The sequence below is a fragment of the Nansenia antarctica genome, assembly GCF_963989245.1.
Source record: "Nansenia antarctica genome assembly, chromosome: 12".
In the NCBI taxonomy this organism is placed as follows: domain Eukaryota; kingdom Metazoa; phylum Chordata; class Actinopteri; order Argentiniformes; family Microstomatidae; genus Nansenia; species Nansenia antarctica.
Window position 1 is genome coordinate 2,581,279 of NC_137682.1, and position 26,741 is coordinate 2,608,019.

The window sequence follows — 26,741 nt, forward strand, 5'->3', positions numbered from 1 at the left end:
TCGCCTGTGAGACATTTTTGACATGTCTTACTTAAACCAGAGAATTATTTGAGCCACATTCATGGAACGGAACTCAAGTTGAAATCGCGAATTAGAAAAACCAGCCAGGATTGGCTCTAATCTCCCTTCTAGGAACACCCCCCTGCCTGACGTCAGATGATCGACACGCCCCCCGTATAAAGCCAAGCAGAGGAAACAGAAAGCGTCACTTCGTGAGTATCTCTTCAAAACCTTTTTACTGGTGAATGTTTAATACTTGAATGTTTTTGAATGAATTTGGCGACAGACAGTCAGACGAGTAGCCTACATTACATTAGTGTAGAAATAAACCCGCCAAACCGCAGTGTTTGAATGAATATTACGGACGCGAAAGAAGAAACTAGTGTGTTGGTATGTTTCATTCAACTGGATTTGCAGTCAACATGTTCACGAACGTCTACTTAACTAGAAGTTCTCTAGTAACATTGTTGACGTCGACGAATGTATAATGTTCTCTTTTCTCAGGCATTGTAATACTTCGTAGCCTCCTCAGCCCTGTAAACTCTTATTTCTGATAGAAAGAAACAGAAATCAAACACGAGCAAGAACTTGTGTGAAGTAGCGTTTGGCGTGATTTACCTCAGGGAGCAGCATGTTACCTCAGCCCTGCTATGCCTGTGTCGCCTCAGATTACCTCAGGTTAACGTTTATTCTCACAACATCACTGATTTCTCCATTAACTATTCACCAGAACACTTTATGATGTTGTATAATGGTTATCATTGTAATCCTTGACCTTCAAAACATCGGTGTTAGACATAATTTGTTCGGTGTTTATCATGTTTGGTTTGGGAGACATGACACAAAAAGCCTAGCTATGGCAGAAAGTAAAATGGCTGCCATGGCCGCTAGGAGGCGTTTTTTTGCGCGGGAGCCTCCACGTCTGAAAATGTTCAGGATCCCAAACTGTCCAAGTGTACAAGCTTTCGTGCTTTTATGAAAACGATTTAACGATTACCCTAACATTGTGCACATATTACCTGTACTACAGGAAAAGCAGGAGCAAGAAAGACAAAACTCAGGCATTCACACAGACAGTTTGACGCCAAATGTGTAGTTATAGTTATAACAGTAGCAAATATATGGGGTGTGGTAATTGCCAATGGGCTCTGATGTATTGTTGGCGGCCATTTTGAAAAAAAAGCAGATCTCACTTGTGTCTTTGGATAAAAGTTTTTCTATCACCCTACTTGCATGCCAAAGGGGACATTTGTTGCATGAACTGAAGTCAACGCGCTATATTTTGGTCTAACAGCCTCTACTATAAAGGCCAATGCACACGGCGTGCGATTTTGTCGCACCGCCGAATTCGATTCCATTGTTTTGAATGAGACAATGCACACGGCGATGCGATATTGTCGCACGACGACATTCGATTCTCCATTCACACCAATTGAAAGAATTCAAAGAATTGAGAATCGAATGTTGTCGTGCGACCATGTGCATTGGCCGTAACAGTATAGGCCTACAGAGATTCCTGCCTTTACAGTATGATTACTTAGAAATGTGGGAACATAGGGATGACCCCCTACCTCGTTTTTTTCTGTCATCAATACAGGTCACTGAGTGACGTACATTGAACAGGTCTTTCACATGACATTGATCAGTGTTGTTACCTTTTCATTCATTGACTAGCATGGCTAAGGTTAGCTATCTTATTAAAACCGTACCGACCAATGCTTGCAGTGAAGAAATACATGCAATGCACTTGTCTATTGTTACACACACTGTCTTGTCTCTGAATAACAAAGTGACTGCTGCGCCTAATGCTTACTCAACATTTCAGTTAGCCACCTAGCTAGCCAAACCGAATCTTAACCCTTACCGTAGCCCAGGGGTGCTCACACTTTTTAGGCTTGTGAGCTACTTTTCAAATTACCAGCTCAACAAGATCTACCAACCAAATAAAACATATTGCCATTGCTGCGAACACAAAAATGTACTGTAATAATAACAAATTAAGGCCACGCTACACTGTTTCAAAATCAAAGAAGAGATTTATTAAACTATATAACAAATATTCACACTGGTAGTCCATTAACATTAACATTAACTCAGGAGCTCTGAGTGGTTTACACCAGACTGGCCAGTGCCAAGCCAGGTGCCATCGACGTCTCCGGGCGGCGGAGTGTGTGTGTGTGTGTGTGTCTGTCTGTCTGTCTGTGTGTGTCTGTCTGTGTGTGTGTGTGTGTGTCTGTCTGTGTGTGCATGTGTGTGTGCTTGTGTCTGTCTGTGTGTGTGTGTGTGTGCTTGTCTGTGTGTGTGTGTGTGTGTTGTGAGGCGGCGCGGGGCTGAGTGATGCCCTCTCCTGTGTGGTCCAGACGGGAGGCGTCCCCGGCTACTTTTCTAAAAAAAATATTTAATATTTTCTTTTTTCTTTTTTTTTCTTTCAATGCCGTGTGATCTACCCACACTACCTTCGCGATCGACCGGTCGATCGACGTAATGAGCACCCCTGCCGTAGCCTATCATGTCTCGCCTCCTGACTCGTTGTTTATATTACGGCTGAGGGAACATAGAGCTACGTTGTTTTACTCCTAGCTACCTGACGTTCACAGCAGAACGTGAGCCGTCGTTGCACGGTTCATGCAGGCTCTCTCGGCGGGACGGTTCCAAAATGTATTGTTTTCTACTTATAAAGTGTGACACTTGTGCATGTCGTGTCTCTGTCTAATAACTTAAGCAAGCATCATTCTCTCTTTACAGGTCAGTGTCAGAAAGAGCATAGTGCATGGAGGATCAAGCTGAGGTAAAGACGCCCCTCCTCACTGGAAAAGAACATAAGGCCCATCCTGACGAGCAAGACAATTCCTGTGTCCAGTGTCCACCAGTGAGTGTGGACATCAGGCCCAACGAGAGGTTTTTCTGAGCCGTCAGGTTTCTGATGTTTCAGGTTCCGGTGCGGTCTGGCCCAATCATGCGGTCTTCTGGGAGAATCCGACGGCCCCCTGTCTCTCAGGAGATGAGCCCCGCTGACGGCGGTACTGCTGGCCTCCCAACACTACAGGACGCCTTGTGTTCCAGGAACAACCAGGTGAGGACATTACATGTTTTATGGATATACTACATTTTTAACCCTAACCCATATTGCTAAAAAATACCATCTCTTCTCCTTTATTGTGTCCTCCTACTGTTCTCAGGGTTAGGCTGCTGGAAGGGTGTCATTTTTGCCACATTTGCTGGAATACAGACGATTGTAGACATTGTAGTTCTTATGATACAGTGAGGCAGTCTCATGATTTACTCTTGGCATTATTTATGTTGTAAAAAGCACATGGTGTTGTTTAGGGGTGGGCATCGACGATCGATAATTGATCGATAAGGATCTTGGTCGATCACAAAATAAAACATTTGGTCGATCACAAAAAAAAAAAAATATATTTTTTTTTTGTGGTCGACCGAATGTTTTATTTTGTGATCGACCAAGATCCTTATCGATCAATTATCGATCAATTATCGATCGTCGATGCCCACCCCTAGTGTTGTTGTCACAAACTCTCCCTCCAGGATCTAAAAGTATCTGAGGATGATGAGCCCAGCACGGACCCAAGCAGTGTCCCGGTTGACCAAAAGCTCCAGTGGTCCACTAATGTGACCCTCACAAGGTTGTCCCCTGACTCCGCTACAGCTGCGTGTTTTACCAAGAGGAAGTGGAAGTCAAGAGGAAGGAGCACCTCCAGCAGCAGCAGCAGCAGCAGCAGAGAGTGAGTGATTCATGTTGTCTATCTCTCCAACTGGAAGCACTGAGTTGGTTGTACGTTTTTCCTCTCAAGTCAGACGTGTTGCCTCTCACAAATTACATATCGAGGGCCGAAGAACATAACCTCCTATCTGCAGAGGTCCCATGGAGGGGGGAGGAGGGAGGAGAGGGGGGAGAGAGGGAGGAGAGGGAGGAGAGAGGGAGGAGAGGGGGGGGAGAGGAGAGGGAGGAGAGAGGGAGGAGAGGAGGGTGTCACGTTTATGTCAAAAGTTGCTCGCGCAGATATAACCAAAAAAGTGAATTTTTCAGATAGGAGGTTATGTTCTTCGGCCCTCGATATGCTTGTTAAGTTAATTAATAACCAATGGAGGCTGAGTCTTTATCAATCATTTCAGAGTGTTTATTAAACTCTTGCAAGAGGGGTCTCTGTACAGTTAACATATGGTTTCAAAGTACAAAGCCCACCTCTCTATGGGGTTGGTACATCTTATAGTCTCAACATTCAGTTCTTGTACAACATCACGTGGGTACAGATAACACAGACAGAGCATAACTCTTTCACTTTAGCCTTGGAGAGAAGTAGGGTTGGGTACCGAAAATCGGTACCGGTAGGTACCGGTTACTTTACATTCGGTATGTACCCGTACCGAATCGCAAAGGAGATTTCGGTACCTCATTTCGGTACTTTTCTATCTCGCTCCGGTGTCAACTGGTGACTCGTGACGTCACATCGCCTGTTAAATTTCCACTCAGTGAAAGCAGCGAGTACGGAAGGATAACGAGAAGGTTGCTAATAGCAACTTCCGCTAGCGGGTTGGCATAACGCGACGCTCGACTTATGGGTGCGTTCCGTAAACTCGTTCTGGAATTCTGATCACCACTCGTGGAATGCCTTCTGTCCAATCAAATGACTTGCTCCCCTTATGACGTCGGGCCCAGTGTGCGCTGCGACGCTCTCAGAGCGAGTTTACAAACGCAAGCCTTTGATTGGACAGTGCACTCCAGGATTCGACGCGTCTGTTGATGACGTAGTGCGGATGTGTGGCTGCATCTCTGCGAGGTGGACAACATGATCGGGGATCTCCTGATATTCGGGTACTGTGTCAGATCATGTATATATCATGTAGATATATCCTTATCCTACTACTGTGTCTGAAAAATCAATCGTCATGTCTCATCATGGACTAGAGAGGGGGAGGGGAGTAGTAGCTGAGCGGCAACAGAGTTTGGATTTTGACGAGGTGGAGGGCTCCAGTTCATCAGAGTTATATTTCCTCTCGGTCTTCTTGGTTCTGGGGGCTATGCAGGCCTCTTCACTAGATCCCTTTTCTAAGAATATTCTGATGTCCTTGCGGGGCTGCCGAACAAGTGTGTACTCGTATTCGACATCAGTACCAACGATAGGCACCCCCAGCTTAATGGAGTCCCCAAGACTCAGGAGTTTTATTTTCATTTATTTTAATTTGAGTGTATATTTAACTAATATATATTGTGCCTCAGCAATAAAAAAGTGAAAAGCTGTTTAATGTTGTCGACCGTGTTATTATTATATATATATGTCATTTTAAAAAATCAAAAGTACCGAATTAAGTACCGTTTTTAAAGTATCGGTTAGGTACCGGTACCGGATAAAACCCAAACGGTACCCAACCCTAGAGAGAAGGGAGTGAGGGTCTCTCTATCTGGCACCTACAGTTTTAGTCGTCACATTCCATTCTTGTTATTCATATAGTCTTCAGTGAACATAATCACTTCATTGTTGTACTAAAGATATTTTTCTCACAATGCTCCCAGCTAATCGTCTGCTCAACTATTGGTTTCCATGTCCTATAGAAGGAGCCGCAGCGATGTGCATGTGCAGGCTCAGGTTGTTCCTCTGAGCCTCCTGCTCTGATTCCTCCAGACATTTTTGTTCTGAACCCCACCGCCCCAAACTCCTGATTTGTCTTCTAGAAGTTCTCAAAAAAAAAAAAAAAATCCCCAGGCACACTACCGTATTTTCCGGACTATAAGTCGAACTTTTTTTTCATAGTTTGGCTGGTCCTGCGACTTATAGTCAGGTGCGACTTATATATCAATATACATATATAATTTCATACTGACTGACATGAACCAAGGAGTAAACATTACTGTCTACAGCCGACAGAGGGCGCTCTGGGCCGCTCTGGGCTTGTGACAACTATATGCTGCTCCTATACCACTGAAGAAGTTATCTAAAACATTAGCTTGTTGAAGCTAAGCAAACGGTAGCTTGGTGAACTTGCTTACTGGTAACTTGCTTGTTGGACTCGCTGGCTTGTTATGTTAATTTAGCCTCTTCAGCCTCCCAGGTATGTTCTTTATGCTATTGTGTTGTTGCTGAATAACTGTTAATGTGTTACGTTAACATACTGGACTTCTATTCAGCCTGTTGTTCTGTGTGCTATTGTGTAGTTGAATAAACTTGCCTTTCCAGATTAAATGTCTCTTAATGGCGCATTTTGTGACTGATGCAACTTATTCTCCGGAGCGACTTATAGTCCGGAAAATACGGTAGTTGTGAGTGTAAAGCATTGAAGGTGTGTCCCTCAGCAAAAATGGTCATATTGCTCATTCTAATTCTGTTTCACTCTCTCTCTCTTTCTCTCTCTTCACCATTCAATCTCTCAAGAGCAAGTCCTGTACCCCCATCCAGAATGCAAAGGATAAGAGCACCACCAAACAAGTGGTAAGTGGGTTTTTTCTGATCTATAATTGTGATCACTGGCTTGTTTTCCAAATAATCTAATATATTAGCAAAGTATATACGGTACATGAGGCTACACTCATTTTACACAACTTGTCTGCTCTCCTTTATTTTCTTGACTTGATCTCAATCTACCTACGTCTTGTTCCCCCCCCCCCCCCCCCCATACACACACACACACACACACACACACACTCAGGAAAACATTTTTTCACGAGTCTTCTGATGAGCATACTTCATCAGAGGAGGAGATGTCTGAAGAGAGTTCTTGGGAGGAGGAGGAGGAGGAGGAGATGTCTAACCCAGTCATGGTATTCTAACCTGTCTGTCATACCTCTAACCTGTCTGTCATACCTCGGTCAAATTACATGTCGTGAGCTTAGAATGATAAGGTTCTATCTCCGTTTAGAATGATAAGGTTCTATCTCAGTTGAGGGTAGTTCAGAGATATTGAGCGTCAAAGTTTTTACATTCCATTATGTTTTGTGAGATGGAACCTTTGTATTTTATTAATTACTAACAAAAACATTTCAACATTTTAAAAATAACACCACACAGGCATTAATAAACACCTAATGGATCAGATTATGTAAAAAAAGTCTTGTTATTTTGTTCCTACTGTACCGCACAATCTAAATCAAACGCAGATCATTATTTGACACTTTGAGACATAATCTGTTTTTCCAATAAAAGAAGCAGCTTGTCTTATTTTTCAATCAAAGAAGCGGCTGGTAAATTGAAGAATCAGGATGATGCAGTAAGACCTGGTTACAGGACAAGGTTGTTATGGTTACCCGAGTGTGGACCAGGGTGATGTAGGATTCTTCATTCCATTTCATGCAGTACAAACGAGCCTGTTCTCAGATTTCTACCTCTACTGCTGTGGAAACAATGTCTGTTATGTTCATGCATTAATGACCTGCGCTTGTCTCTACAGGGGATGTTCGACTATGCTAAGAAATGTAGATTCAGCATCGGCAAAATCCTCTCCATGAGGACCACCCAGACAAAGACAAAGGTATGTGTCTGTGTTAGGGGTGGGCATCGACGATCGATAATTGATCGATAATTGATCGATAAGGATCTTGGTCGATCACAAAATAAAACATTTGGTCGATCACAACATTTGTGATCGACCAAATGTTTTATTTTGTGATCGACCAAGATCCTTATCGATCAATTATCGATCGTCGATGCCCACCCCTTCTGTGTTGCTTTTATTGTCCCAGTTATTTGTATACAGATTTGTGGGGAGGGGGGGGGGGGGGGGGGCAACTTGGTGTGAATGTGCGGTCCTCCACGGACTCGCTATGACCTCTAATGTGGGGAGATCCTCCTGTATGGCTTCCTATGACCTATGACCCTGTGGCTCTGTCTCTCTGCAGGTGGCTGACGTGCTTAAAGATGTGGAGGAATACTATGTAAAATACAAGTACAGGTAAGTGTGTGTGTGTGTGTGTGTGTGTGTGTGTGTGTGGTGATGTATGTGTGTTTTAAACGTTGTCCCTCTTTTTCTAGGTCTTATTTGCATTGTGAGTGGGTCACACTGAAGCAGCTGTCAAGAGACAAACAAAGTCTTGGTTTGAAGTTGAGGTTGACGCAGTTTCACAACAAGATGTTTGCTGACCTCCAGGACGTAAATATCACCATCTATAATAGTTATAAATGTTTCTCTTCTTCTGTTCCTCTACTCCTCGTCACCCTCCTACAATACATTTGCCTTAATTCTTCATGCTTTGACCTTGTGTGATAAAATGATGTGTGTGTAATTCAGGTTCAGGACGGAACCCTTTTCAATCCAGACTACACTGTAGCAGATCGCATTCTGGACCAGAGGTTTACGTTCAGCGGAAGGCATGTAAGGACAATCATTTATTCAGTCAAAACATAAAAATGAAAGGAATTATATTGGCATGTATGTATAGTTATGAATTGACATTTTGTGACGTTAGAATTATAAGGTTCTATCTCCATTTTTGTCAAAATTTAGTTTTTGACATAATCTGATCCATTAGGTGTTTATTAATGCCTGTGTGGTGTTATTTTTAAAATGTTGACAATTGTGAGTTAGTAATTCATAAAATACAAAGGTTCCACCTCACAAAACATAATGGAATGTAAAAACCTTGACGCTCAATATCTCTGAACTGCCCTAAACGGAGATAGAACCTTATCATTCTAAGCTCACGATTTCTGTAAACAAACAATGGCGCACATTTCAGATGGGGGATCAATGTTATTGTCTCTGTCAGGGGAGGCTGGTGGAGATAGACATTGGAGGAGGAGCTTGTTGTAACGCATGGAGTGGAATCTGGAACGGTTTCATTTAAACTGGTGTTTGATATCATTCCATCTATTACAACGAGCCCATCTTTCACTGTCTACCTCACCAGCCTCCCCTGGTCTTGTAACACATTATTATACTGCCCTGTATCTGCTGCTATTTATGGGATAAGTATGTGGTATCAAGGGATGCCTTCTAATAGATACTGTGTTTGGTTGACTTCTAGCAGACAGTGGATTAACTGGTGATTTGGCCCTGCTCTGGCAGAACCATGCTTATATTGTACATATCTGATGCACACACACACACACAGATTTACACACAACAACAAACAAAAGAGGAGAGAGGAGGGGAGGGGAGAGAGGAGGGGAGAGGATAGGAGAGGGGAGAGAGGAGAGGGGAGGAGAGAGGAGAGGAGAGGGGAGAGGAGAGAGGGGAGGAGAGGAGAGAAGGGAGGAGAGGAGAGGAGAGAGGAGAGGAGAGGAGGCTTTACATATTGTGTTGACCTGTAGCAGACTTTGGAGTACCTGGTGAAGTGGAGCTCCCTGCCCTACTCTGAGTGCACCTGGGAGATCAGTGACCTGCTGGACAAGGCCAAGGTGGAGGAGTTCCGCAGCATCAAACAACAGTCGCTGCTCTTCAAACCAACTGTGAGTGTCCCCTCGTGACGTTAGAATGATAAGGTTCTATCTCCGTTTAGGGCAGTTCAGAGATATTGAGCGTCAAAGTTTTTACATTCCATTATGTAACCCTGATGATGGAACCCTTGTATTTTATGAATTACTAACTCAAAAATTTCAACATTTTAATAATAACACCACACAAGCATTAATAAACACATAATGTATCAGATTATGTAAAAAAACTCAATTTTGACCAAAAATGGAGATAGAACCTTATAATTCTAACGTCACGACCTGTTGATTTGAGTTAGCATGGCTTGGGCTTAGTACTGCAGGGAAATGAGTGTTCTCTGGAGAGGCATTGACGGTTTTACATTTCTGTTGACTTGTTTATGTTTTGTGTTTTAAATTGACAAAGGTGACATTTGCTTTGAAATAGTTTTAAAGGGACGCTTCACCGATGTTTACACCTCATATCTCTTTTACTACAGAATGTCGTAAATCACAGTTTTCACATGTATAGAGCAGGGCTCTACGCTAACCTTTTTCACTAGGAGCACATGTGCTCCTAAATGAAAAATGTTAGGGGCACACAAAGAAATTTAGGAGCACAGTGAAAAATGTAATTATAACACATTTTTATTAGTGATTTTGCAATTTTTGCACCAAAATCACACATTGGCCCATGCCTACAGCCCTACTAGACGCAGAGTTGATGGCATTGTATTATGGTAACTAGCTGTGTCAAGTTCTCCTGGTTAGCAGCATGTTCATTCATTCATCCATGTCATGCCTGTCAGCTAGCAGCTAGCAGCCCAGCCAGGCTTTAGGGCTAGGTCTGTCAGCTAGCAGCCCAGCCAGGCCATGCAGAGGTCTGTCTCCATGCTGCCCACCTCCCTGCTGCTGGGTCAGGCTACATCAGTCACACACGGTGGCCAGACAACTCCACATCTAGGGGTATTAAACTACCCCACATCCAGATGACCAGTCCCCAGCCCCATGCTGCCCGGGGTGGTGACATGTGGAGGTGGCCACTGGCCAGCCCAGCACGGTGCCTCTGCGGCGGCTAGCTGTTAGCACACCACCATCCCCGGGGGTCCCACCTCTCTGCCACACTCAAGTACAACATGTTGCATTTTCATGCCATTAGGCAACTTGCTTCCTAGGGTTTCCTAGGATTAGAGATGCATTTGGACTTCTGGAGTACCTCCACTACTTTCAATGGGTTCTGAAGGTCTGAGAGCTTTCTACTTTCTACCCTGTGTAGTTAACCCTGGTTGTAACCTTGGGTTCAAATCTGGAGTGTGTGGGACCAAATCTGTAGATGTGGTGAGCTAATGAAGCTAATGAAGCTTGAGATGAGAAAAGGGCGCTTGTCTCTTTAAGGCCCAGGAGGGAGTTAGCGATTAGCGATGTTAGCTTAGCGCCAGTTTAACAGAAGTAACTTCACTTTTAACATGACTTCCCGTGGTCGTAGCGGGCTGGCTGACGGCTTAAAATGTGGCCACACGGTTCGCGCAGATTTATTTTTAGAATAAAAAATAAATAAATTTTAAAAAAACGGTACTCGCACGTGTGCTCGTGAATTTATTTCTCTAGTCGCACAGATGTATTTTTAGTCGCAAATGCGAGTGAAATGGTCGCACTGTAGAGCCCTGTAGAGGAAGGAAATTATTGTAATAGTCTAAATACAAAATAGATGAAGGTAGCCTGCTTTCTTCAAATGCGTAGGAAAAGGAATTTAATTGTCTTTTGCAAAAGGAGAACAGTTTACAAGCATGACAGACAAAGTCTGTCAGTCAAACGATTCCACTACAAGACACTGTTACGGGGCTTGAGATGCCACACAGGATCTCAGGCAGCAATGCAGAGATCTTAACATCAGTGCGGCAGGATGGGCGGATTATATGTGGCGCACGGAGTGGGAGGCAAACACCTCCAAACTCTGTGACCACATCCCAGTCGCCGGCCCTGAGCCCCTCGGGATGGACTTGCCAAGGCTATCCTTGGTGAGGCTCAATCGTCTCCGGACCGGCGTCGGGCGTTTCCGAGACGATGACGTGGCTTCTGGAGGGGTGTCCAGAAATATAGCCCGGGTGAGCCCCTCAACCAGGTCTCGGGGTGGTAAAAGGGTAGCCCCTCAATCAGGTCTCGGGGTGGTAAAAGGGTAGCCCCTCGGCCCCGAGCCTGGTGGAGTGGAGAGGAAACAACAACCCAAACGCTGAAGAAGAAGATGGTTAATGTGATGTTAAAACTTGGTGAAGTGTCCTTTGAATGTTTAACTGTGATTCTCTCCCCGTTGTCTATGTTCTAGTCTAGTTGTGTGTTGGTTGTGATACGGCTGTATCCGTCCTCTCAGCTGGCCTAATGTTTTAGTGCAGTTTTAGTGTTTTGGTTCTGATATGGTGGTCGTCTCCTCAGCCCCGTCCCCCAACCAAGATGTGGGAGAAGCTTGAGGGGCCCTGGGAGGGAAGGAGTGGGCTGAAGCTGAGAGACTACCAGATGGAGGGCCTCAACTGGTTACTATTCAACTGGTACCAAAGGTAGGATAACGACTGCCCATAAGTCTGACCAACAGCTCTGAATGTACATTAGTAAATCAAGACGGCTCGTTAACACACGACGGCCCCAAATGCGTCGTGCGAGTGTGGCGCAGAGGACCAAACCGCAGACCATGTTATCCTGGATTGCCCGGTGTACCACCCACCCAACAGGATGTCACATTGACCCCCCGTCTTCCCCTCTGCAGGCAGAACTGCATCCTGGCAGACGAGATGGGTCTGGGCAAAACCATCCAGGCCATCGCCCTGCTGACTGAGATGCAAGTGGCTGGTCTCCACGGGCCCTTCCTCATCATCGCCCCTCTCTCCACCATCGCCAACTGGGAGAGAGAGTTCACCTCCTGGTCGCACCTGAACACGGTGGTGTACCACGGGGACAAGACCAGCCGGAAGGTCATCCAGGAGTGCCTGCTCTTCCTGCGGGACAAACTGGTACGGGGGGAGATGGTACAGGGCTACAGGCCTGGGTGGTAATGGTAAATGGACTGCACTTATATAGCGCCTTTTTTGCTGCTCCAAAGCGCTTTACATTCACCCATTCACACACACATTCACACACACCAATGGCGGCAAGCTGCCATGCAAGGCGCCGGCCCGGCAATTTTGGGGTTCAGTGTCTTGCCCAAGGACACTTCGACATGTGGCCAGCCGGGGCTCGAACCGCCGATCTGCCAACCTTGTGATCATTAGACGGCGACTCTACCTCCTGCGCCACAGCAGTGGTGGTGCTTAGAATTGTTAACAATGGTTGTGAAAATTGTGGGGGGAGGGGAATTAATGATTGGACTAAAAATATGAATTGACCTTCAGTTCGTATATGAATGACCTCTTAATTGAAATATGAATTCACTGTATAATTGACCTTTTTTTTTTTTTTTACAAAAAGCTCTGTCATCACTTTCATAGCATCTTCAACCACACAGACAGTGGTTCTGAACAAACTAATATATTGCAATTTATGACAAAAAAAATCTATTGACAAAAACTGTTGCTATTTTTGCAATATCGAGGTTTACAGTTTAACTGTAAAACCGCCCAACTCTGATGTCAAACATAGACACACACATTGCAAAACAGTACTTTAGCATTACACACGCAAAACACAGTCATTGATTTACAAACTCTGATGAAGAAAATGTGCTAATGTGATCCTAATTAGGTAACATAGACACGGCTGTTCTAGTGTCAACTGTCACTTAGATCCAACTGTCACTTTCAAATTAACCTCAAGATTCCTGTATACGCCCTGTAATAACAACTTGTGCCTTGATGGTCCTCCTCCAGGGCAAGATGATCCCTGGGGCCTGTAGGTTTGACGTCCTCATCACCTCCTACGAGATGATCTCCCAAATGACCCCGGCTGTCAGGGCCATCCGCTGGCGCTGCGTCATCATCGACGAGGCCCAACGGCTGAAGAACCGGAGATGCCAGCTCGTGGGCCAGATCAGTCTGCTCCACATGGTACGGTAACTTCAGTCTGCTCAACATGGTACGGTTGGTCGGTAACATAGACACGGCTGTTCTAGTGTCAACTGTCACTTGGATCCAACTGTCACTTTCAAATTAACCGATTCCTGTATATACCCTGTATATACCCTGTAGGCTATATACCCTGTTGGAGGGAACTCTTGGACCGTGGCTATGAATTACTGATGAAACATGAGCTGTTGTTGTAGCATCCCATCTCATACTGTACATGACTTGTTCCTTCTCTCCCTATCACACTCTCTCTCTGTCTCTGTCTCTGTCTCTATCTCTCTATGACTTTTTCCTTCTCTCCCTATCACACCCTCTCTCTCTCTCTCTGTCTCTCTCTCTCTGTCTCTGTCTCTCTCTCTCTGTCTGTTGTCTGTCTCTCTCTCTCTCTCTCTCCCCCCCTTTATCTTCCCCCATCAGGAGTTTAAGGTGCTGCTGACCGGCACCCCCCTGCAGAACAACCTAGAGGAGCTGTTCAGCCTGCTGCACTTCCTGGAGCCAGAGGAGTTTCCCTCCGAGCCAGACTTCATGAAGGAGTACGGCAACGTCCAGACCCAGGAGCAGGTACCCTCCTCCTTCTCTCCTTCTCTCCTTCTGTGCTTCTCTCCTTCTGTGCTTCTCTCCTTCTCGCCAGGTCTGATGGCACTGGACAGGTCAAAGTAGTACGGCGACATCCAGACCAAGCGATTCGGTTGTTAAGTTGTGACGTGTTTCCGGGTCCAACGTTGGCTGAGGCGCTGTCTTCGAAATGCCTCAGTAATAATAGTAATTCATTATATTTAAATAGTGCTTTTCCGAGGCTCAAAGACGCTGACAAATATGGGAAAAACGGGAAAGTGCTGCGTCCCTTGTTGTATGAATAGATCCGAGTCTAAAAAACGATTGAACTGTCATTCTACCGCTGTAGTACACTGGTACTATGGTGCAGGGAATTTCTGGTTTGGACCCGGAAATTGCTAAACGTCACGTTTGACGTCAGACTTAACAACCGAATAGCTACCCCCGTGGTGTTCATAACCACATCTGATTGGTGGCACCAACACAGGCGAAGTTATTTGTTAAAGTAGAGGCGTGTTTTAGCGTTATTCTGACCCAGTGTTTCCTCTAAATGCATTTATTGGTGGCGGGCCGCCACGAATGAATTTCCTCTGCCACTAATTGATTCAGTCCACACAAAAAAAAAAAAAAAAACTGAATATTTTACCTGATTAAAATATATCTGATCCTAGATCAGTGCTATAATGGATGTTGACAAAGTGCACCTAAATCCACGCTCATCTCTCTCTAACCGCTGATCCAAAATCAGATTAATGACATTAAACATTCAGTTGACGACGTGACACAAGGGCTACTCCTGATTGGTCTAAATGTGAACCGGCATGAGAACCGTGCAGACTCAACCATCCCTGCTCAGCAGTCTTACCTGCCGAAATGCTCGGGCGCCTGTGTTTTCTCCTCGCAAATAACGGGCTAAAAGTCACCGGTAGTACCATCTAAAAGATACAAAAAGCTGATCTAGCTAGCTAGGTGCACAAATAAGATATCACGTTAAATAACTTCGAAAAATTAAACGAAAACAGCGACAGATGGATGGATTTTTCAAGAAAAAAGATGTCCCAGACACTTCAAACATTGCTGAAGCTAGCAGTGACTATGAGCGATCCGAAACTGCATGGCTGGCAAAGGAGCTAGGTGGTGGATCAGCTAACAACGTTTATGGCGGGGTACCACCACCACCAGCTAACAGCGGGAGAGCCATCAGCATCGGCTAGCTGTGTTGGTGTATCAGCAGACATTAGCAAGTCAAAAAAATGATTCTTATGTGCCGTCACTTTAGCAACGACAGTATTGGCAGGGAAAAAAGAAGGGGAGTCGATTTTTTTATTGACAACGGAATTACATGCTGGAAAAACATGCAGCTAAAATTCAGGGAACATTTGGACAATAAGAGACACACGGGAGAAGTACGGGAAAACAGGGCTCATGTGGGTCTCATCAAAGGTAAGAGTTTGTTTTCTTTAACTCAGCTGATACTCAGCTGTTTACCGTTTAGCTTTGTCATTTGATACGCCGCCTACGACTCCCGTCTCTCGGCACTACAGTAAACAGTTAATCAGTAACATTAGCCGCTTTTGTGCTCTTATGTAGGCCTACTTCGTATTATATTATAGCTGATGATCTTAGTGTGTGTGTGTAGTTTATATTCTGTATATTCTTTTTTTATTTTTTTGCCATCCTCCCTCTAGTTTTGGTTGAAATGAGGTCGTTGTTTTGAGCGCGCGTGCGCGTTTCATGCGCGTGCACGCGGAAAAAAATTGCTAGACAGGGCTATCCGCCACTAATGTAAAAATTCCTGGAGGAAACACTGTGACCTGCACCGGGTTTGGTTTTTCACTATCGTACACGCCTAGGATGTGAGTGTACGGTATGTTTGAAAAGTGCCTTAATTTCTGTAAAAAGAAAAAGGTAAACGAATACGCTTCTAATGTGGCATGTGAAAGTGGTATGTGGAAGAGTAAGGGGACATCTCGCTTGCCCAGTCATCTCAACTCCATAAAGGAGAGAGAACATTTTGGAATAAATTGTAGCGAAGGAAATGGACCAGAACAACACTGCATGGATTTTTTAAAAGCAGAAAATATGACTGATAAAGTTGTATTTCATTCTGTGGAATGGCCTTGAGGAAAAGCTCCAAACGTGTGCAATTTAAAATAATGTATAAGAATGATATCCTTTCTAGATACAACATGGAAGACAGGACATGCCATTTGCTAAAATCAGTGTATGATAGTTTGTATCCTGTATTGTGTATATTTGAATTTGAATGACAAAATTGAGCCTGATTGTTGTTTGTTTCTGTTGTAAACCTACGCTGCTGTAACTGTAGTGTGTGAATGGGGTCAAATAAGCTTTGCTTCCTCCTATTCCCTTTCGGACAGCTTAACCATGTGGATTTGTTTTTTTCCTTTTTTTTTTAATCATTTGTATCCCAATGTACTTGGACTGCTGTTCGAAATAAACTTGAACTAACTAACTGGTCCTCAGGTCCAAAAGCTCCAGGCTATTCTGAAGCCCATGATGCTTCGCAGACTGAAGGAGGACGTTGAAAAGGAGCTGACGCCCAGAGAGGAAACCATCATTGAGGTACTAGAATAGAGGAGGAGAGGAGAGGAATAGAGGAGTAGAGGAATAGAGGAGAGGAGTAGAGGAATAGAGGAGAGGAGGAGAGGAATAGAGGATTAGAGGAGAGGAGGAGATGAATAGAGGATTAGAGGAGAGGAGGAGAGGAATAGGGGAATAGAGGAGAGGAGGAGAGGAATAGAGGATTAGAGGAGAGGAGGAGATGAATAGAGGAAGAGAGGAGAGGAATAGATGCATAGAGGAGAGGAGGAATAGATGCATAGAGGAGAGGAGGAATAGAGGAGAGGATGGGAGGATGACAGGAATAGAGGAATAGAGGAGAGGAGGAATAGAGGAGGAGAAGAATAGAGGAGAGGAATCGAGGAGGAGAGGAGGAATAGATGCATAGAGGAAAGGAGGAATAGAGGAGAGGATGGGAGGATGAGAGGAATAGAGGAGAGGACATTAAGGTACCAGGCATCAGTACCCATCTAGTCAGTCACTCCATTTAGATACAGTCTGACATTTTCGAGAATGTATTGGCTGCATTGCTTGTATGCTCAACTAATAATCTGATTTCCTGGTCGTCTTAACACCCCAACTTGTCATCATCTCCTGGTATCAGGTGGAGCTGACGGATATCCAGAAGAACTACTACCGGGCCATCCTGGAGAGGAACTTCCTCTTCTTAAAGGATGGCATCCAAAACAGCAACGTGCCCAACCTCATTAACATCATGATGGAGCTGAGGAAGTGCTGCAACCACCCCTTCCTCATTTTAGGTAGACATCTACACTCGTTCTCACAGCTCCAAACGACGCAGAGCAAAGCGAATTTTATCCTAAACTCCGATTCCAAGTGAAGCAAATGTTCTAGTGAGAACACACCCCTTACATTTTAAATTTTTGGCACTTAGCAGACCACAATCGATACAAAGCGACTTACAATCGATACATTTCATCAACCCGTTGTATAAATGATAGATAATGAAGTTATTCAACCCCCACTGTAGGTAACATAGACACGGCTGTTCTAGTGTCAACTGTCACTTAGATCCAACCGTCACTTTCAAATTACGGTAACCTCAAGATTCCTGTATATACCCTGCCCAGGAGCGGAGGAGAGGATCACAGCCCAGCTGAGGGAGACTCTGGACCCCTATGGCCCAGACTTCCCCCTGCAGGCCCTGGTCCAGTCTGCAGGGAAGATGGTTCTGCTGGACAAGCTGCTGCCTCGCCTGAAGGCCGGGGGACACAAGGTGCTCATCTTCTCCCAGATGGTCCGCTGCCTGGACATCCTGGAGGACTACATCACACGCAAGGGGTACAAGGGCCAGGACACCTCGCTACGCTACGCTAGTCACTACGCTACACTAGTTCACTAGGACACCTCACTACGCTACACTAGTCACTACACTACACTAGTTCACTAGGACACCTCACTACGCTTCACTAGTCACTAGTCACTACACTAGTTCACTAGGACACCTCACTACGCTTCACTAGTCACTAGTCACTACACTAGTTCACTAGGACACCTCACTACGCTTCACTAGTCACTAGTCACTACACTAGTTCACTAGGACACCTCACTACACTACACTAGTTCACTAGGACACCTCACTACGCTACACTAGTCACTACACTACACTAGTTCACTAGGACACCTCACTACGCTACACTAGTCACTAGTCACTACACTAGTTCACTAGGACACCTCACTACGCTACACTAGTTCACTAGGACACCTCACTACGCTACACTAGTCACTACACTAGTTCACTAGGACACCTCACTACGCTACACTAGTCACTACACTAGTTCACTAGGACACCTCACTACACTACACTAGTTCACTAGGACACCTCACTACGCTTCACTAGTCACTACACTACACTAGTTCACTAGGACACCTCACTACGCTTCACTAGTCACTACACTACACTAGTTCACTAGGACACCTCACTACGCTACACTAGTCACTACACTAGTTCACTAGGACACCTCACTACACTACACTAGTCACTACACTAGTTCACTAGGACACCTCACTACACTACACTAGTCACTACACTAGTTCACTAGGACACCTCACTACACTACACTAGTTCACTAGGACACCTCACTACGCTTCACTAGTCACTACACTACACTAGTTCACTAGGACACCTCACTACGCTTCACTAGTCACTACACTACACTAGTTCACTAGGACACCTCACTACGCTACACTAGTCACTACACTAGTTCACTAGGACACCTCACTACACTACACTAGTCACTACACTAGTTCACTAGGACACCTCACTACGCTACACTAGTCACTATGCTACACTAGTTCACTAGGACACCTCACTACGCTACACTAGTCACTACACTACACTAGTTCACTAGGACACCTCACTACGCTACACTAGTCACTAGTCGCTACACTAGTTCACTAGGACACCTCACTACGCTTCACTAGTCACTACACTACACTAGTTCACTAGGACACCTCACTACGCTACACTAGTCACTACACTAGTTCACTAGGACACCTCACTACACTACACTAGTTCACTAGGACACCTCACTACGCTACACTAGTCACTACACTACACTAGTTCACTAGGACACCTCACTACACTACACTAGTCACTACACTAGTTCACTAGGACACCTCACTACGCTACACTAGTCACTACACTACACTAGTTCACTAGGACACCTCACTACGCTTCACTAGTCACTACACTACACTAGTTCACTAGGACACCTCACTACACTACACTAGTCACTACACTAGTTCACTAGGACACCTCACTACGCTACACTAGTCACTACACTACACTAGTTCACTAGGACACCTCACTACACTACACTAGTCACTACACTACACTAGTTCACTAGGACACCTCACTACACTACACTAGTTCACTAGGACACCTCACTACACTACACTAGTCACTACACTAGTTCACTAGGACACCTCACTACACTACACTAGTTCACTAGGACACCTCACTACGCTTCACTAGTCACTACACTACACTAGTTCACTAGGACACCTCACTACACTACACTAGTCACTACACTAGTTCACTAGGACACCTCACTACGCTACACTAGTCACTACACTACACTAGTTCACTAGGACACCTCACTACACTACACTAGTCACTACACTAGTTCACTAGGACACCTCACTACACTACACTAGTTCACTAGGACACCTCACTACGCTACACTAGTCACTACACTACACTAGTTCACTAGGACACCTCACTACGCTTCACTAGTCACTACACTACACTAGTTCACTAGGACACCTCACTACACTACACTAGTCACTACACTAGTTCACTAGGACACCTCACTACACTACACTAGTTCACTAGGACACCTCACTACGCTTCACTAGTCACTACACTACACTAGTTCACTAGGACACCTCACTACACTACACTAGTCACTACACTAGTTCACTAGGACACCTCACTACACTACACTAGTTCACTAGGACACCTCACTACGCTACACTAGTCACTACGCTACACTAGTTCACTAGGACACCTCACTACGCTACACTAGTCACTACACTACACTAGTCAGCACTGTGTGTTTTATATCATCCAGTTCAATGATGACAGCACAAATCATGTGTTGATACTAGGGCTGGAAAACAGTATATACTAGGGTAGATACTAGGGTTTGGAAAACACACACCATACATACACACAGCTTGGATTGCCTTTGTTATGATGTTAGGGTTATTGAACCTGTGGCCTGTTTGTCTCAGGTACGTGTTCGAGCGGATCGACGGGAATCTGTGTGGGGAACTGCGGCAGGCGGCCATCGACCGCTTCAGCCAACCGGACTCTGACCGCTTCCTGTTCCTGTTGTCTACGCGTGCGGGGGGCGTGGGCATCAACCTGACCGCTGCAGACACCTGCGTCATCTTCGACTCAGACTGGAACCCTCAGAACGATTTGCAGGTTGGGTCTTTGTCCTCTGACCGACCGTGGAGGCCCTTTATCACACAACTAGTTCCTGTTATTGCTACTTACTAGCATTACAAAAATAAATAATGAAAACTGTTAAATGGTTTTGTGAGTGAGTGATGAAGTGTCCGTGCTGGGCTTAGCTAGCTAGCGCTAACTTAACTGAGACTGTTGATTTGCATTTGGCGTCATGGACATGATTCTGATCTCTTGATCTCTCTCTCTCACCTCCTCTCATTTACATTTTTGGCATTTAGCAGACGCCTTATTCCAAAGCGACTTACAATCAATACATTTGAATACTAAGCAAGTGAATCATCAGTCCACCAGTCGTAGCAGGAAGAGTAATCCAGCTCAGGCCCGGGGCCATTGATAGAAGGAAAAACCTTCTTCTATCACCTTCTAAACCTATACTTTTTTGTTGTTTTTTTGACACTGGAGAAACAGAGAAACAGTACAAGGGGGGCAATAGAAGTTTTTAGGGGACACAGTAGAGGGGAAAGCGGGTGTCTTTAGGAGACGCAGTGCTGGGGGGCAGAAGATGTCTCAGGAGGAGCAGTTAAGGTGTAACCTGAAGAGACGGGTCTTCAGTCTACTCTCTCTCTCCGCCTCTCTCAGGCCCAGGCTCGTTGTCACCGTATCGGTCAGACGAAGGCGGTGAAGGTGTACCGTCTCGTGACCAGGAACTCGTGTGAGCGGCTGATGTTGGACAAGGCCGGTCTGAAGCTGGGTCTGGACCAGGCTGTGCTGCAGAGTATGAGCGGCAGCGCGGAGAAACGCCACAGTGGGGTGAGACTGGCCCAGCCCGCCCACCACACACCCACCAGGGGAGGCTAGTCAGGGTATCCGCGGTGTCTTGAAAAGTATTAAAAGTTGATCAATCAATTTTGGGAAAATCAAGACCCTTAATAAGTATTAAAAAGTCTTATCACAATTTTATGAGGTCTTTAATTTTGTAGGTATTTTCTGAATTGGACTCTGTCCAAAGAGTTTGAGTCCTAAAAACTTTTAGTAAAAGTTCGTGAATTTATTAGTTTTATTAAAAAACAAAGATGAACCGGACATCGTGTTGTATGATAGTGGTCTAGTCTATTGCAAACTAAAACTGTTAAGTTAAAGGTGTTACTGATGTAAACGGTTACAGCTCGAAGTGGTGGTGAGGTCTGGAAAAATATTGACAAGGTCTTTAAAAAGTCTTAGAAAGGTATTGAAATTAACCTCAAGATTCCTGTATACACCTCGTTCCAAATTATTATGCAAATGATATTTTTCTCAGATTTTCCTAAATAGTCGATGCAAATGACAATCAGTATAATTTTCAAGTCATCAACCGTTAGAGTATAATTCAAATTTTATTGAACAAACCTACCAATGATAACAGTTTTTTTTATTTTTATAAAAAACTCAAAATGCACTGTTCCAAATTATTATGCACAACAGAGTTTCAAAACATTTTATAGGTTGTAAAGAACTAAAAATGGTAATTTGATGAATTTAGGGTTAGGAGGTCATATTAGGAGGTCATATTTACTGAAATCAAAAGCTATTTCAAACAAAAACATCTTAACAGGTCAAGTTACATGTTAACATAGGACCCCTTCTTTGATATCACCTTCACAATTCTTGCATCCATTGAACTTGTGAGTTTTTGGACAGTTTCTGCTTGAATTTCTTTGCAGGATGCCAGAATAGCCTCCCAGAGCTGCTGTTTTGATGTGAACTGCCTCCCACCCTCATATATATTTTGCTTGAGGATGCTCCAAAGGTTCTCAATAGGGTTGAGGTCAGGGGAAGATGGGGGCCACACCATGAGTTTCTCTCCTTTTATGCCTATAGCAGCCAATGACACAGAGGTATTCTTTGCAGCATGACAGTGGGCTCAGAAATACATGAAGACTAATTTCCAAACAGTCTTGTTTACTGATGAGTGCCGTGCAACCCTGGATGGTCCAGATGGATGGAGTAGTGGATGGTTGGTGGATGGCCACCATGTCCCAACAAGGCTGCGACGTCAGCAAGGAGGTGGCAGAGTCATGTTTTGGGCCGGAATCATGGGGAGAGAGCTGGTAGGCCCTTTTAAGGTCCCTGAAGGTGTGAAAATGACCTCGGCAAAGTATGTAGAGTTTCTGACTGACCACTTTCTTCCGTGGTACAAAAAGAAGAACCGTGCCTTCCGTAGTATAATCATCTTCATGCATGACAATGCACCATGTCATGCTGCAAAGAATACCTCTGTGTCATTGGCCTGAGCACCCACACACACACACACACACACAAGCTAGTGTTAGTGTTGCGGTATGATATATTGAGATCTTTAGTCAGGTGGCCGGAAATGACATTGATGACTCAGAGAGAAGGTTGAATGGTAATCATTGTATTAGGCAGATCTGGGTTACATTCTCTTGTACAGATGTTTCCAAGGCAGCATGCTCTGTTAGGTCCAAGCTTCAAGCATGGCTGCGACATAGGAGATGCCGAGCAAAGTACTGATGGAAGTTACAGCTTATATACTTGTTCACAGAGAGGGAATAGCTTTACCTCGTAACTTACAATACTGACATTAGTTCCCATACATGGCTCTATCCTGTCCATGCTGTTCTGTTCTGCTGACCACTGGTAACCTATACTGGTAGTGGTAACCTATACTGGTAACCTATACTGGTAACCAACACTGGTAACCTATACTGGTCCCCACTAGCTGTGGTCTCCTAATCTGGCTCAGGTCCAGTTACAGAGAAAAGCATGTTGACTAAGAGTGGTCAGTTTATGTCCTGAGGGTGGTCACACTTAAAGTATGTTTAAGGTTAAACAATGAGTATTGTAATATTTGATAGGCACACACAAATGTATCATATCATGGTAGGAGGGTGAAACGTGCAGGCCGCCTTTCACAAGGGGATGTCAGGATTATATAACAGTCCTCTTCTGTTTGAAGCCCCGAGGCCACAGCACTGTTGTGCATCTGATGGGACTGGAAAGGTATAAACATTATGGTGACACATTCTACCTAGTCCACCAGGGGGCGACAGAGCTACTTCCATATCCAACAGCTCGTGAGCTTATGGTTCAATCTCCGTTTAGGGTAGTGCAGAGATATTGAGCGTATTTTTTTTAATCTGGATCAGATTATGTAAAAAAAAAAAAAAACTTCATTTTGACCAAAAATGGAGATAGAACCTTATAATTCTAACGTCACGACATTCTACCTAGTCCACCAGGGAGCGACATAGAGCTACTTCCATATCCAGCAGCTGTTTATTCTCTCTCTCTGCTCTCAGTGATAATCCTGGTCCTGGAGAGCCGCAGTGGGGTCAAGGTTCTGGTTCCAGCCTAGCGCTATCACACCTGATTGACTAATCAGCTGATGTTCAGGGCCGTGGGTCTAGTCGACAGTATCACTGGAGCAGACAGAGCAACAACAGACATGGAACAACTGCTTGTCAGCATTTCTTGAAACTTGCACTAACATCTATGAACACACTCTCTCTCTCCCTCCTCCCCCTCCTCCTCCTCCTCCTCCTCCTCCTCCCTCTCCTCCTCCTCCTCCTCCCTCTCCTCCTCCTCCTCCTCCCCCTCCTCCTCCTCCTCCTCCTCCCCCTCCTCCCCCTCCTCCTCCTCCTCCCCCCTCTCCTCCTCCTCCTCCCCCCTCTCCTCCTCAGATCCAGAGCTTCTCCAAGCAGGAGGTGGAGACCATGCTGAAGAAGGGAGCCTACGCGGCGGTAATGGAGGACGAGGAGGACTCTCACTTCTGTGAGGAGGACATTGACCAGATCCTGGAGAGGAGGAGCACCACCATCACCTTTGACAGTCAGGACAAGGGCCCCACCTTCTCAAAGGTGTGTGTGTGTGTGTGTGTGTGTGTCTATGTCTGTGTGTGTGTGCACACGTGCGTGCATGCTCGTGTGATTCTACTGTGCGTCAAGCTACCAGATTAGACAAATAATGCATACACGCACATCTGGTCCAAACTCTGGTCCACAAATGGTCTTTCATCGGCCGTACAGTGAAATTCTTTGGTACAATTCTTTGATAGCCAATCATTGGCAAAGGGTTTTGTGTTTTTTGTTTTGCTGTTCACAAGGTCACAGTGACTATGTTCTGTCACAGTGTCCTCCCTCAACCTCTCTCTCTCTCTCTCTCCCTAGGCCAGCTTTGTGGCATCTAAGAGTCGCTCTAACGTTGAGATTGACGACCCAGACTTCTGGCGGAAGTGGGCCGACAGGGCCAATGTAGACGTGGAGACTGTCACCAAGCAGGTAACCAACATGTAGGACTCATTAAATGGTAAATGCGCTGACTTATATAGCGCCTTTATCCAAAGCGCTTTACAACGGCCTCTCATTCACCCATTCACACACACATTCACACACCAATGGCGGCAAGCTGCCATGCAAGGCGCCGGCCGGCCCGCTCACTGGGAGCAATTTTGGGGTTCAGTGTCTTGCCCAAGGACACTTCGACATGTGGCCAGCCGGGTCTCGAACCGCTGATCTGCCAACCTTGTGATCATTAGACGGCGACTCTACCTCCAATATGTAGGACTCATTACTACCTTCATATCGGGCCCAGAGTACTTCCTGACCTCCAATATTGAACCATTATCTCTGACCCCCCTCTCTCTCTCTCTCTCTCCATCTCCATCTCCATCCCTCCTTCCCTCTGCAGACCAGTCTGGTGATCGACACCCCCAGGTTGAGGAACTTGAAGAGGTACATAGGCCAGGTCAACTCGTCTGCCAGCGAGAAAGACGACCCCCTGTACGACGGCGAGGCAGCCTTGCTTGCTCGGCAGCAAAAGCAACATAAAAGACGCCGCAAGGGTCCCAAGGACAGCTCGTTATCCGACGGACCCTTGGAGCCCCTAGTCTGCTCCAACATAGAGAAAGCACTGCTCAATTTTGGGTTAGTCAGTCAGCCATCTTGCTTCTCATTGTCTTTGTCCCGTACATCACAATTCTACATCCTTTCACTGTAGGTAACATAGACACGGCTGTTCTAGTGTCAACTGTCACTTAGATCCAACTGTCACTTTCAAATTAACCTCAATATTCCTGTATATACCCTGCTTGCGGTTCTTCTGCATACTTAGAGCTCCAGACAGTAAAGACTCCATGTCTCCATAGCTTTAAGCAATGTTGCACGTTACAAATGTACACTATTATTTTCTTCTGTTTTGTGTGTGTGTGTGTGTGTGGTGTGTGTTATCATAAGTCTGTCATAAGCCATGGAAACTGAATACAAATGTGTGTTTGTACCTAAAATTAAATGTAAAAATGTATTAATTAAAATGATTGACGACACAAAGCTTTTGAACATGATACCGAGGACCAAGCACTCTTTGTACCAGCGAGACCTATGCAAGACGTATTACACCCAGAGTTGAGTACACCAATGAAAGAGGAATTCATATTTTTGTGTACGTTGTGTTGTTAACCTGTAATACCCCTCCCATGCAGATGGGGGCGCTGGAAAGAGATAATGAAGCCGGTCAGGAGGCTGATGGCAGCGGAGGAGGACGTGGCGGAGGTCTGCCGCTCCATGGTCGTAGTGAGCCTACGCAACTACGAGGGGGACGGAGGCTTCAAAGACTTCCTGTGGCAACTTATCAACCCCTCTAGGAAGAGTCCATTACACCGTGGAGGTAAGGCCTGGGTTTGTTCTAGATGTTTCTGATTGACACACACACACACACACACACACACTCACACACACACACACACACTCACACACACACTCTCTCACTCACACACTCACACACTCACACACTCACACACTCACACACTCTCACACTCACACTCACACACACTCTAACTCTCACTCACACACACACACACACACACACACTCACACACTCACACACACTCTAACTCTCACTCACACACACACACACACACACACAGTCTGGGCTGACCCAGAAACAACATTTGCCTCTAGATTGAAATTGAGGTCTAAGGGCTAAAATTATATTACACACACGTCATTAACCTCCCGTTACCTCAGCGGCACGTACAGTATGAGTCTCATTCAGGCGGTTAACAGGTGAGAACAGACACACAGCCCATGTTAACAGGTTAGAACAGACACACAGCCCATGTTAACAGGTTAGAACAGCCACACAGCCATGTTAACAGGTTAGAACAGCCACACAGCCATGTTAACAGGTTAGAACAGCCACACAGCCCATGTTAACAGGTTAGAACAGACACACAGCCCATGTTAACAGGTTAGAACA

The 26,741-nt window shown here is 45.2% G+C and overlaps 1 protein-coding gene across 1 annotated transcript; it reads left to right on the forward strand.

The window, feature by feature from the left end:
• Positions 1 to 2,956: 2,956 nt before the first annotated feature.
• Positions 2,957 to 26,182, forward strand: LOC308168539 (chromodomain-helicase-DNA-binding protein 8-like; the record flags this gene model as incomplete). Its single annotated transcript, XM_080543140.1, has 21 exons — positions 2,957 to 3,073; positions 3,547 to 3,620; positions 3,668 to 3,743; positions 7,402 to 7,482; positions 7,850 to 7,902; positions 7,983 to 8,100; positions 8,239 to 8,322; positions 9,264 to 9,398; positions 11,793 to 11,914; positions 12,121 to 12,364; positions 13,217 to 13,393; positions 13,829 to 13,972; positions 16,454 to 16,552; positions 17,154 to 17,310; positions 17,641 to 17,851; positions 20,309 to 20,504; positions 21,129 to 21,299; positions 24,170 to 24,346; positions 24,656 to 24,766; positions 25,176 to 25,411; positions 25,966 to 26,182. The coding sequence occupies 21 exons, from the start codon at positions 2,957 to 2,959 to the stop codon at positions 26,180 to 26,182; spliced, it is 3,000 nt and encodes a 999-aa protein (XP_080399266.1).
• Positions 26,183 to 26,741: the final 559 nt, after the last annotated feature.